At 37.6% G+C, this 13,952-nt stretch overlaps 1 protein-coding gene across 7 annotated transcripts in view; it reads right to left on the bottom strand.

The window, feature by feature from the left end:
* The window catches only part of myo3b (myosin IIIB), a 93,534-nt gene that overhangs the window by 15,682 nt on the left and 63,900 nt on the right, over nucleotides 1–13,952 (bottom strand). For all 7 annotated transcript variants that reach the window (XR_016115718.1, XR_016115719.1, XM_089002204.1 and 4 more), the window contains 2 exons: nucleotides 12,351–12,384; nucleotides 9,607–9,718 (listed from right to left, as the gene is read on the bottom strand). Coding sequence is in view for 5 of the 7 variants with exons in the window: in XM_089002204.1 (XP_088858330.1) it covers nucleotides 9,607–9,718; nucleotides 12,351–12,384 (146 nt within the window). In the remaining 2 variants the exon portion in view is untranslated. The remainder of the gene's footprint in view (nucleotides 1–9,606; nucleotides 9,719–12,350; nucleotides 12,385–13,952) is intronic.

Below are 13,952 nucleotides of genomic sequence, written 5' to 3'. Positions count from 1 at the left end.
ACTTTGAGTGTTTTGAAAGGCGCTGAGAAATGAAATGTATTATTATTATTATTATTATTATTATATCTATTTATTTACATATTTATGAACTTATTTATTTATTGATTTGTTTATTTATGTATTTATTTGTCTTATTCAAGTATTTATTATTATGATTATTAATATTATTATTATTATTATTATATCTATTTATTTACGTATTTACAAACTTATTTATATATTTATTTATTGATTTGTTTATTTATGTATTTATTTGTCTTATTCAAGTATTTATTATTATTATTAAATATTAATATTATTATTATTATATCTATTTATTTACGTATTTACAAACTTATTTATATATTTATTTATTGATTTGTTTATTTATGTATTTATTTGTCTTATTCAAGTATTTCTGATTATTATGATTATTATATCTATTTATTTACGTATTTACTTATTTATGTATTTATTGATTCATTTATTTATCTATTCATGCATTTATTTGTCTTATTCAAGTATTTATTATTATTATTATTAGGCACTATAAGGCGCTGAGAAATGAAATGTATTATTATATCTATTTATTTACGTGTATTTACTTACTTTATGTATTTATTGATTTCTTTATTTATGTATTTATTTGTCTTATTCAAGTATTTCTGAGTATTATGATGATGATTATTATTATATCTATTTATTTACGAACTTATTTATATATTTATTGATTCATTTATTTATCTATTTATGCATTTATTTGTCTTATTCAAGTATTTATTATATTATTATTATTATTAGGCACTATAAGGCGCTGAGAAATGAAATGTATTATTATATCTATTTATTTACGTATTTACTTACTTCATGTATTTATTTATTGATTTGTTTATTCATGTATTTATTTGACTTATTCATGATTATTATTATTATTATTATTATTATATATTTATTATTATTATTATTCATATATATTTATTTACATATTTACTTACTTATTTATGTTTTTATTGATTCATTTATTTATCTATTTATGCCTTTATTTATCTTATTCAAGTATTTATTTATATTGTTAAAAAACATTATTTTGTATTTATTTTCGCCTTATTCAAATATTTATTTATATATTTATTTACTGCTTTATAATTTTATTTTGTATTTAGTTATGCAGGCCTCATCCAATTAATTATTTCTATATTTATTTCACAATTTATTTACTTATGTATTTATTTATTTATCACAGGAATAGACGAAAGATGCATTGATTTCCGCTTTAAAAAAAACATGTTTGATATCACCTGACGTTTGCCTGACCACACTCGGCCTTTGTGTATTCATTCATTAATGACCAAGATGGTGGGAAATAGTAGGAAGAGGCTACCCAAAACACATTAACATGGTTATTAAAAGAAAAAAAATCATCACTGCGGGGCTTTTGATGTTTGATGTCTAAATGAAGCATGTGTAGCCCAGACGGCTCCTCTCTTTCTGAAAAGCGTCTCTCAAACACGCACACGCGCATATTATTTTTTTTAATACAGTGAGACCTCAACTTATGAACTTAATTAGTTCCCAGACAGAGTGTGTAAGGCGAAAAGTGTGTATCTCAAAAAATAATTCCCATAGGAAACCATTAAAATGGGAATAATCCGTTCCCGGGTTTCCATAAAATATACTTTTCAACTAAATAAGCCTTAAAACTACACACAACATACCTTATTCTATGTATAATAAATGTGCTATTGTATTGTAATGAAAGAAATATACTGCATTGTATCATAAAGTCACTTTATTTACATTTGTGATGGTCATTGATGGCTAGATGGAATGGCGTTGGAGGTCGAAGGTCAAAGGGAATTGCTGTTTGGAAAGAGAGGCGCATTACATGACGACTGTAATTAAAGAAATAAACTGTGCTGTAAAATAAAGTTTTATTGACCTTTTTGATGGTCGTTGATGGCTTATGGAAGGAGAGTCACCTTCCATAAGGACTCTTGGTAACTTAACCTCTGGTGCTGTTCGGTCGTGTGCTTCCGCCGAAGATCACTCCGCCAGCCGTGGTGGGTGTGTATTATTAAAATAGTGCTTATTATAAGGTGTAATTTTCATAAATTTGACGTTTGTAAGTTAAGGTGTTTGTAAATTGAGGTCTCACTGTAGTTGGGAATGGTGGGGGGGGGGGGGGGGTCAAGCTGGCCTTATTCATCAGTTGCAAACAACAACAACCCCCCCCAAAAAAAACCAGATCTAACGCAGAGACTTTCCAGAACGCTGCAGAGCGCCTGAGATTTATTACCCCTTTTATCAATCGGGACAATAAACGCTAACTCGTGTGCTATGCATCAGAAGACAAAATGATCAAGTCCTCCTGCAGATAACGAAGGGAGGTTTGGGGGTGGGGGTGGGGGTGGGGGTGGGGGTGTCCACCCCCCCCCCCTCCCCCGGCATCTGTTTTCACTAATGCGGAAGGAGGATGTTGTTACTTACATCCAAGCTTTTCACACTGAAATCAATCATCTCCCCCGACAACATATAAGGAACATAAGAAAGCCTTGCGTGGAGCAAAAGTCATGACGGAAGTCATCCGGTTTGTTATTTAACATAAAATATGCGCGCTTTGGAACTGCGAAATAAGCGAGATGAGTTAAAGGACAAGCGACACCACCACATAAGTTGCGTCCATAATTTGTAAAATCACTTTATTATACAGTCCAGTTTATTTCTTTAATTACAATACCATAGCACATTTATTATACATAAAATAAGGTATATTTTGTGTAGTTTTAAGGCTGAGAAAAGTAGAAAATTATGTTTTGTGGGGACCTGGGAACGGATTATTCTCATTTTAATGGTTTCCTATGGGAAATTAATGTTTGGAATACACACTTTTCACCTTACACACACTTTCTGGGAACCAAAAATCGTAAGCCAAGGTATCACTGTATTTTATGTCGGCGCTACTTTGCAGGTCGATGACGGTTGTCAGGGTTTGTTTATGACGAGCTGACCAGAGTTTATTAACTCATTCATTGCCATTCACAAATTCATTGTGGGAATTGAAAATACGACGTAAAGCGCCATTCCCAAATTTGTTCGAGTTTTGTTTTTTCATACTTGGGTGCCGATAAAGTGCTGGCCATGGCCTCTGGCAATGTTTTTTTGGAGCATTTCCCTTTTTTTCCCATGTTAGTGCTTTGTTCCAGCTACAGCTGTTGTTAAAGCGCTATATAAACCAATATGTATTGCATTGTATTTTGGACAGACGGCCTCATTTCAAGCTAATAATACTACTACTAATAATAATAATATTAATAATAATATTAATACAATTATTTTATTAAAATAACATATCACATTTATTATATATAAAATACAGAAAAGTCTCGTTATATCGATATCGGATATATCGATAGTCCCGGTTATATCGATACTATTTCTATGCACGCACGGAGAAAACAGGAAAACATGGAAACAGGGTCGGATATATCGATAGTCCCGGTTATATCGATATTTTTTCGGACTCCCTTGAATATCGATATAACGAGACTTTACTGTAATATATTTTTGTGTCATTTTAAGGCTTATTTAGTTGAAAATTAGGTTTTATGGGGACGTGGGAACGGATTATTCTCATTTTAATGGTTTCCTATGGGAAATGAATTTTTGGAATACACACTTTTCACCTTACACACACTTTCTGGGAAGCAAAAATTTGTAAGCCAAGGTATCACTGTATTTATAAGCACCTTTCAAAACTCTCAAGGACACTTTACCGTCATAGGATAAGAATTTTCTCACATTTAAGCTAACAGGGAAGGCCTTACGGGCCCTTACGACTCCCCACTTTGCGCAAGTTTCTATTTTCCCCAATGCTCTCCCGCCGTTTCCCCTCGCTGAGCTTGTAAACATCTTCCCACATGCCAACCCTTCCCCGCCCAGAACCAACTAGCAGGTGCCGCTCCGCACGCCTCCGTCACCGTCGCCGTTACAGCTTCTCCATCTCAAACATGCATCTGGCAGACAAACGATCCACCCTTTCCGTGTTCTCCCCACAAATACTCTCCCTTCCCTCTCTCTCGTATGTCTCAACCAAGCTCGATCTGTCTTTCGGTCCCCGCGTATCGCCGCCGAGTGGCTTCAGTTTTAGGCAAATTACACCCAAGATTCGGAAAAAGGACCGGAAAAGACTCAAGTTGCAGCGAAGGAGTTGCCTACGTAATCTCCTTAATGTCAGTGGGAGTCGTTAACAGGATGTACTTCCAAAGCAGTCATCATCCATCATGATTTCAGACCCCATAATCTCCGCAGACGTCGAAGGAAGGTGGAGGAATAATACTTCCAAGTTTTCGGTGAATTTGCACTGGGCGGATTGAGTCGTTTGATTCAGGAGAGGGGGGGGAGGGGTGGTTGCAAAGTTTGGAGTAGAGTTAAACTGATTTAGGCAATGATGATAGACAGTTACGGTCCATATTCAAACTAACTACAGTAAAGTCTCGTTATATCGATATCGGATATATCGATAGTCCCGGTTATATCGATACTATTTCTATGCACGCACGGAGAAAATTACATGCAAACAGGGTCGGATATATCGATAGTCCCGGTTATATCGATATTTTTTCAGACTCCCTTGAATATCGATATAACGAGACTTTACTGTACATTCAAAGCTTTCTTAGATCGGAGTGATTTCGTTTTAATTTTGGTTATGCAGTGATACCGGTTTACAAAAATCCTTGATTTACGAACTTTTCGGTTTATTAAAGTTAAATTTATGAAAATTCTACCTTGGCATACAAACTATTTTTCGGGATACACACGGAGTGCCACAATGAGTGATGTGACGATCGCAAACGAGCCCGTTCTTCTAACAAGAAAATGGCAGCCGACTCATTTTTGTCCTCTATTCACCGCCCCCAGTATTCGGTTAAAGCCACGTGATTGGTCAAGAACGCAGCAGTAGTGGAGGTGGTTTAAACATTAAAGAGACAGGCAGACGACAGAGAGAGAGTTTCAACTTTGATAGTTTAAAAGCAGAGTGTAGACTGCAAGGTTAAAATTCCCATCAATCAGGCTCCACAAATAACCCGCAAAATCTATCTTTACATTTGATGCAAAAAAACAAGCTAAACAGAACACAATTGATGAGGAACTAGGTAAAATTATCGCAGAGAAAGCACCTACAAGGGATCATTCCTCAAGATGGTGAAAGAAGAAGGCTATGTTCCTCAGCAAGTGTTTCATTTTGATGAAACGGGCCACTCCATTCCATCAAGCCATCGACGGCCATCACAAAGGTCAATAAAACGACTTTATTATACAGTAGTTTATTTCTTTAATTATAATACCATAGCACATTTATTATACATTAAATAAGGTATATTTTGTGTAGTTTTAAGGCTTAAAAAATTAGAAAGTAGAAAATTATGTTTTATGGGGACCTATATATACCTAAAGTATATTTTGTGTAGTTTTAATGATTAAATTGTAAGGCTTAGAAAATTAGAAGGTAGAAAATTATGTTTTATGGGGACGTGGAAACGGATTATTCTCATTTTAATGGTTTCCTATGGGAAACTACTTTTTGGGATACACACTTTTTGCCTTACACACTCTGTCTGGGAACCAATTAAGTCCGTAAGCCCAGGTGTCACTGTATACAGTATAGCTGTTCTGCACGACTGTACGATAACAAAATCAACACCCCCCCCCCCTTAACCAAATCTCATTACATCAAACAAGCAAGTTAAAAGTGTCTTCCAAAGTGCAGAGGTAATTGGTCTCTGTGTTGCTGCTCCATTTTCGCGCCGCACCCGCGTCGCGTCTTCTCTTTTTCCTCCCTCACTTGACATGTATGTTTACCGCAACCCTAATCTTCAAACAGCCTTTCAACATAAGTAGCTCAGCTTTCAGAAAGCATAAAGTCAGCTTTGACTGATCCGCCGCACCATCCTGTTTACCGCGCCGGAAAACGCTTCTGATCCAATCGGCGGCTCGTCGGGAGCAACGTCGTCCTTTCCCGGGCGGGCGCGCACCTCGCCGGGTTGTTTTCAAACATGTTGTTTTGATTAATATTCATACTCGGGGAGGGGGTGGGGGGGGGGGGGGCAGGTGACGAGAGGTGACGCTGTTGTTATGACTGTCGGGCTTACATGGATACACGGTGTACGTGAGACTTTTTCCCGGGGACAATAGACGGGGAATCAAAGGTCGTTACAGGACAATAGCGCATTTATTGTACATCAAATAAGGTATATTTTGTGTAGTTTAAAGGACAACCAACGCCAAATTGTGTCCATAATTTGTAAAATCACTTCAAATGCCTTCTACTGAGCGTATTTTCCAAAGATACGACGGCATAGAGTTATATTTTACGTTTTAAGACTCACGCTGAATATTCAGGAAGTCTTGTTTTTGAGTTGGTGAACATTTCCTGACGTGACGTCACGGAGTGAATACCCCCTGACCGAGAAAGTGACACACAATGCATTTTGGGTACTTTGTTTGGTCTGAAAACTTCATGTTGATGGCGAAGTTAGCTAGCCGGCTAATAGCCAGTTAGTTAGCTAATCGATAGCCATTTAGAAAGCCAGATTGCTAATAGTTAGTCAGCTAGCTAATAGATAGCCAGTTAGAAAGCTAATAGCTAGCATATAGATAGCAAATAGACAGCCAGCTAGGTAGTCCGCTAGATAGCTAGTTAGCAAATAGATATCAAATAGATATGTAGCATGGTATCCAGCTTTATCGCTAGCTAGTTTGCCAGCTAGACTAGCTAGCTAATAGATACTCATCTTCCCCGTGACCCATGGACACAAAATAGTAGTCCTACACTCAATATTCTATGGGTTCTATAATTTGAGTGAAATATGACAAAAACCCTGGCACTGGTGTGGACACATTTTTGTACGTCTGGCAGTGAATGATTTAAAGAAAAGGTTAATAAATTCTCATGTTGTTGAAAGTGAAGAAACATAAGGAAATATAATAGTCAGTTAGATAGCTAACAGCTAGCATATAGATAACAAATAGACAGCAGGCTAGATAGCTAGTTAGCAAATAGATATCATATAGATATGTAGCAAGGTAGCAAGCTAGACAGCAAGATTAGCTAGCTAAAAGATAATACAGTGAGACCTCAACAAAAGAACTTAATTGGTTCCCAGACAGAGTGTGTAAGGCGAAAAGTGTGTATCTCAAAAAAAAATTCCCATAGGAAACCATTAAAATGGGAATAATCCGTTCCCGGGTTTCCATAAAATATACTTTTCAACTAAATAAGCCTAAAAAACTACACACAACATAGCTTATTCTATGTATAATAAATGTGCTATTGTATTGTAATGAAAGAAATACACTGCATTGTATCATAAAGTCACTTTATTTACATTTGTGATGGTCATTAATGGCTTGATGCAATGGCATTGGAGGTCGAAGGTCAAAGGGAATTTCTGTTTATACTGGACTGTTGGTAACTTAACCTCTGGTGCTGTTCGGTCGTGTGCTTCCGCCGAAGATCACTCCGCCAGCCGTGGTGGGAGTGTATTATGAAAATAGTGCTTATTATAAGGTTTAATTTTCATAAATTTGGTTCTACAATTTGAGTGAAAATGACAAAAACCCTGGCACTGGAGTGGACATATTTTTACACGTCTGACAATGAATGATTTAAAGAAAATGTTCATAAATTCTCATGTTTTTGAAAGTGAGGAAATATGTCGTCAAAAAAAGTCTAACGGAAGCATTGGAGGTATCCAGAAAAACACCCCCCCCCCCCAAAAAAAAAAAAAAGTACTAACTCTACTGGAATGTTACTTGCTTTGTGTTGTGTCAAAACGAAAGCCGCAAATTCCTGACAAAAGCGCATGTTTGAGCGCGGCGCCATTCATTCAAACGTCTCCTTCCGTAATCACTCTGACATTCCAAATCAGACACTTGAGTAGCATTGATGCCCGCCAGCGGAGGGTCACCTGTATGCAAGCATTAGCGAATTAGCCGCTATCTAACCCAGACCTGCTGCGGTGCGCTGACACTAATCCCGGGCCCGCTCGGAGAGCCCTGTCTGTGTTACATTATCATGTCTAATCCCCGTAATCTTCCCAGCCGCGCGGCTAAACGCTATTCCACCTCTGTCACTTACCTCGTAGCCCTCTAATAAGACTAATGAGGAGCCCCGGGGGCCCCCCTTTCGCCCCTAGCGGTGGTGGTTGTAATCGGCGGTCCCACCGTGTAGCCAACCCACTCAGCCTGACGGGCACCGGAATTAATGTCATTCATGGCCCCGGAGGCGGCAAGCAAATCAAACATATGTTCAACAAATCGGGGTTTGTGTACAGTGATACCTTGGTTTACGAACTTTTCGGTTTACGAACGTTAAATTTATGAGAATTTTACCTTGGCATATGAACTATTTTTCGGGATACACACGGAGCTGCCACAATGAGTGATGTATCGTTCGCAAACGAGCCCGTTCTAACAAGAAAATGGCAGTCGGTTTGTTTTGGTCCTCTATTCCCCGCCCCCAGTCATCGGTTAAAGCCACGTGATTGGTCAAGAACGCAGCAGTGAGGGAAGGTGGTCTAAACATTGAAGAGACAGGCAGACGACTGAGAGAGAGAGTGATAAAATGAATATAAAACAGTGAAATTTGGACTCGTTTCAACCTTGATCGTTCAAAGTCAGAGTGTAGACTGCAAGGTTAAAATTTCCATCAACCAGACACCAAAAATAACTCGCACAAGTCATCTGATCACTTGAGAAGTAACACAGCAGCAAAGTTATGCAAGGAAGAGGAAAGGAAAGAAAAAAGTAGAAAAACAAAATACAGGAGCTGGTGGAAAGGCAGCCACTCTTGCGGCGCCATCTTGAATTAAAAAAAAAAAACATATACCATACTATAACCATAACCATATTTAGGAATTAACTCTTTTTTTCTGATGAAAGAAGACAGTCTAAGGTTTGTAACGCTGTATTGAGTGTTTGTGTAGTACTAAAACTCAATATTCTGTGAGTCCTGTAATTTGAGTGAAAGTGACAAAAACCCTGGCACTGGAGTGGACACATTTTTTGCACGTCTGGGAGTGAATTAGTTAAAAAAAGACAGAATATTTTATTTATGTATTTATCTATTTTTGTGGCCGTCCGGAACGGATTAATGGCATTTCCATTCACTTCAATGGAGAAAGACGATTTGATGTGCAAGTGGTTTAGGTTATGAACTCAGTCATGGAAGAAATTAAACTCTTATCTCAAGGCAACGCCATAATCAGGAAATTTTGCGCTGAGACAAAGTATTGCCATACAATGGCTGTTGTTTTTTTTCTTACAGTGTACTTTTGAACAAACAAAAGCAATACTACGCGTTCAGTTTTAACCTCTGGTCAAAAATGACAATGACAAAAAACCTTGTCACTGGAGTGGACATTTTTTGCACATCGTCTGGCAATGAATGAGTTAAAAAAATGCCACAGGAATACTTCCTTCTGTCACAGCAAAGAATTGGGATGAGAGGTGGAAAAGCAACCACCCACCCGCTACTCACACCCCACTTTAAAAATGGCACTTTATCCACTAAAGCGGGATTTCTGCGTAATTACCTGCACCCGCCAGCATGGCGTGCAGGCTTACCTTGTTTACACTGCGCGTCTCGTAGCCTGCCTGTCTCCCTGCGAGTCTTCGTCACGCCGTCTTTGTCTCTCTTTGCGTCTTTGGTGTGTCTGTCTCGGCTATCGGGGTCGACCTTGAAAGGAGAGGGCGGAAAAGACACCCAAAGCAGTCGTGTTAACTAGGACCCCAAGTGATACGTTAGCAATTTAGCATGCGTACTGTAAATGGATTACAGTGATACCTCAGCTTATGAACGCTTTAGCTCACGAACTTTTCGAGCCAGCGACATAGCTAGCCAGATAGCTAATAATAATCATACATTTAATTTCTAAGCGCCTTTCAAAACTCTCAAGATAGCAAATAGACAGCCAGCTAGGTAGCTAGCTAATAGATAGCAAATATATTGCCAGCTAGGTAGCTAGCTAATAGATAGAAAATGGATAGCAAATAGATAGCTAGCTAGGTAGCTAGACCGATAGCTAATATAAAGCAAATGGATAGCAAAAGGATAGCCAGCTAGGTAGCTAGCTAATAGATAGAAAAATATATTGCCAGCTAGGTAGCTAGCTAGGTAGCTAGACCGATAGCTAATATAAAGCAAATGGATAGCAAAAGGATAGCCAGCTAGGTAGCTAGCTAATAGATAGAAAATTGATAGCAAATAGGTAGCTAGCTAGGTAGCTAGACCGATAGCTAATATAAAGCAAATAGATAGCAAAAGGATAGCCAGCTAGGTAGCTAGCTAATAGATAGCAAATGGATAGCAAATAGATAGCTAGCTAGATAGATAGCAAAGATAGCCAGCTAGGTAGCTAGATAGATTTCAAATAGATAGCCAGCTAGCGAGATAGCAAGCACACGGACTAGACTACTGTACTACAGACTAGTTTTTGGTGGATGAACACCAAGCATATTTGACAATAAAGCTGACTGACTTTAACTTTATTAGACAGTACAGTTTATTTCTTTCATTATAATACAATAGCACATTTATTATACATACAATAAGGTCTATTTTCCGTAGTTTTAAGGCTTATTTAATAGAACATTTTTGTTTTATGGGGACCTGGGAACGGATTATTCTCATTTTAATGGTTTCTTATGGGAAATAAATGTTTGGAAGACTAACTTTTCGCCTTACACACACTTTCTGGGAACCAATTAAGTTCGTGAGCTGAGTTATCACTGTATTGTATTCTATTTGTGATTGTATTTTATTTATTATAGTACCTTTGAATTTATTATTGTGCTTAAATCAAATGATACTACAATTGCACAGCCTCACAAGTGACGAAATTGTCCTGGGGGGGGGGAGCTCATAGACTCGCTCCCATATTTAATTTATTTTTGAATTTGGGGAAAAAAAAGGTATAGGAAAGTATTAATCTGCTTAACATTTCTAAGTACACCCTCCAAAGGATTGTGCTTTTTTTTTTTTTAATCTTACATATGCTCTGCAGAGTTACTGGCAAAAAAAAAAAAAAAAAAAACCTGTACATTTCCCTCATTTCATCCTTTCAACATCAAATGGTGAGCAGCAAAAAATTGGATCAGACTTCAAAGAGTGTGATGTGCTCCAAGTCACGGAATGGGCTCTTCTATTTCACATATTGAATCCGAGCAGGATATCAAAGTGCTACCAAAAGAACCCCAGGTCTTGACTAAAAAAAAAAAAAAAGGGGGGGGGTCCTAACATCTGTAGAAAGACGAGCGCAAAGACAAATCACCTAAGGGGGGGGGGGAGGGGAGAGCGAGCATTTATTCTCAGACGTGAATTTCTATCTTTTTTTCAATTCTTTCGCTTCCGTACTATTTTGTCTTCTCTGTTGATGGAGGCTGAAGCATGGTTAACCCCCCCACCCATCCTTTTTAGGGGGGTCTCAAAGACGCAAAACATTTCCAAAGGAATAATCTGCATCTTTAAAGGACAACCGACGTCTCCGTACAAGTTGCGTGCATAATTTGTCAAATCACTTCAAATGACTTCTACTGAGCGTATTTTACAACGATTCCACTGCATATAGCTATATTTTACGTTTTAAGACTAACGCTGAATATTCAGGAAGTCTTGTTTTTGAGTTGGTGACGAGTCCGTACGTGACGTCACTAAAGGAACCTCCCCCCCCTCCGATCGACAAAAAGACACATTGTAGCAGTCCATCACGTCAACGTATTTTGCTGTAGTTTATCTGAAAACCTTGATGTTGCACCCAAAAGCCGTCAGAAGAGGGCGTCCAAGCTCCATGGAAGGAATTTATCAGCCCGTGGAAACGGGATGATTCATTCCTCATGGGAGCTGGTCGCCATTTTTGGGTGCGACGTTCCCCCCCCGCCCGTTTGCCTCAAAATGACACGGAAAAAAATCTTTAATCGATTGCAAACTTGTATGCTTTCCTCTTCAGAACTATTTGAATCATATTCATAATTGGATGTGTAACAAGAAAGCATCTTCTCCGAATCTGAAGCGTGATGTCACGAAATGAAGGCGGGACTTTCTGAAAATGCCCAATTCGCAGCTCAATTTTTTGCAAATTTTGGACACTTTAACTCATTCTTATTGGTGTTTTGCATTTGACTAAAAATATCATCCTGCGTGTTTTGGGTATTTTAGATGCTATAAAACGTTTTTCTGATGTCAGCTAGGAACCAAAAAAAATGGTGTCGGTTGTCCTTTAAAAGAGGGTTGCTATTTGAGATAGACGGGCTAAAAGTAGAAGGCTAATGTCAACCATTTTGTCATTTGATAGATAATTCCTTTTACTCACATTTGCCTTGTGGAGCTTCTTCGGGCTTTGAGACCTGTGAATTACAAAAAGCTTTTTTTTTAATGTACACAAATGAGTCAAAAGAGCAAACCGATTTGTTTTAATTAATTAATAATAATAATAATAATAATAATAATAATAATAATAATAATAATAATAATAATAATAATAACATTTCATTTCTAAGTGCTTTTCAAAACCCTCAAGGTCACTTGACAGTGATTTACTTTACAGTGCAGAGCAGAGCACCACTCCCTGCGGCTACACTGATTACCTCTATTGTCCTGCCTGAGTATGGGGTCTACGACTGGCCTGATTGCCCCATTTGCTCTGGTATCACCTCATCAGCATAACTAAGCCTATGTTGCCTATGAAGTCAGTTGTAGGAACGATCCAAATTCAACCTCAACCCACCATGGCGATTTAGTGAAGGATTTTGCTGTTTTATGAAAATAGCTTCTTTTACTCCCCTTTTCAAACCCCCAACCTGAGAGCAGGGACCAATCATAGCAGAGTATGGCACCTATATATATATATATATATATATATATATATATATATATATATATATATATATATATATAGGGTCGAAACCTTTTCATCGATGGGCCATTCCTATACGACTGAGAGCTTACACAGACGTTTCAATCGCAAAGAAAACATCAAATGTTTTGGTAAACTCGAAAGTCTCCAATTCCGAATATACACATCTGAAAGCAGCTTGCGTTCTTCAACCGAGCGGAGGCTCATCGGGGATTTTTTTTCACTCTGTGTTTACGATCATATTCCTTCGTGAGACCTACTTCAAACCTCCACTTAACAATTCTGTTTAATCAGCGCTGGAATGTCTCCATATAGATTTGCTTTGACACGATATGGCTCGTTTTCAGACAAACGGCAAATTTGATTCTCACCTGACGTGCTGTTCTTCTTCTTCTGTTTCCGCGGGCCACAATATTAAACACACTTGGACAAGAGCAACCAATCAAAACTCACGTTTAACTCATTCACTGCCAGATGATGCGGGAAAAATGTGTCCACTACAGTGCCAGGGTTTTTGTCATTTTCATTCAAATTGCTGGACCCAAAGAATATTGAGTTTTAGGACTACATAAAATGTATTATTATTATTATTATTATTTGTCTATTACTTACTATATATCTATTACTATTATTATCTGTTTTTGCTTAAGCCACAATATTAAACACACTTGGACAAGAGCAACCAATCAAAACTCATTTTCATTCAAATTGCTGGACCCAAAGAATATTGAGTGTTAGGACTACATAAAATGTATTATTATTATTATTATTATTATTATTATTATTATTATTATTATTTGTCGTGTTTGTCAAAGTGCAAGAGGGCGGAGCTTGAAACAACGACATATTATAAAGCAAAAGGGGAGGCGGTCCAAGTACTTGTTCTATATATGACCCTTTCAGACGCGACGGGTTTCATTCATTCATTCATTCATTCATTCATTCATTCATTCATTCATTCATGTATTTATTTATTTATTTATTCATTTATTTATAAGCGTGGTGCGTACAAGCAAAAAGACAAATTGGCATTTTCGTGTTTATTATGTTTGTTGAAGT

Source organism: Hippocampus bargibanti, linkage group LG08 (genome assembly GCF_051943395.1).
Source record: "Hippocampus bargibanti isolate YZ-2025 linkage group LG08, ASM5194339v1, whole genome shotgun sequence".
NCBI lineage: Eukaryota > Metazoa > Chordata > Actinopteri > Syngnathiformes > Syngnathidae > Hippocampus > Hippocampus bargibanti.
This window is presented reverse-complemented; position numbering and strand designations above follow the sequence as displayed.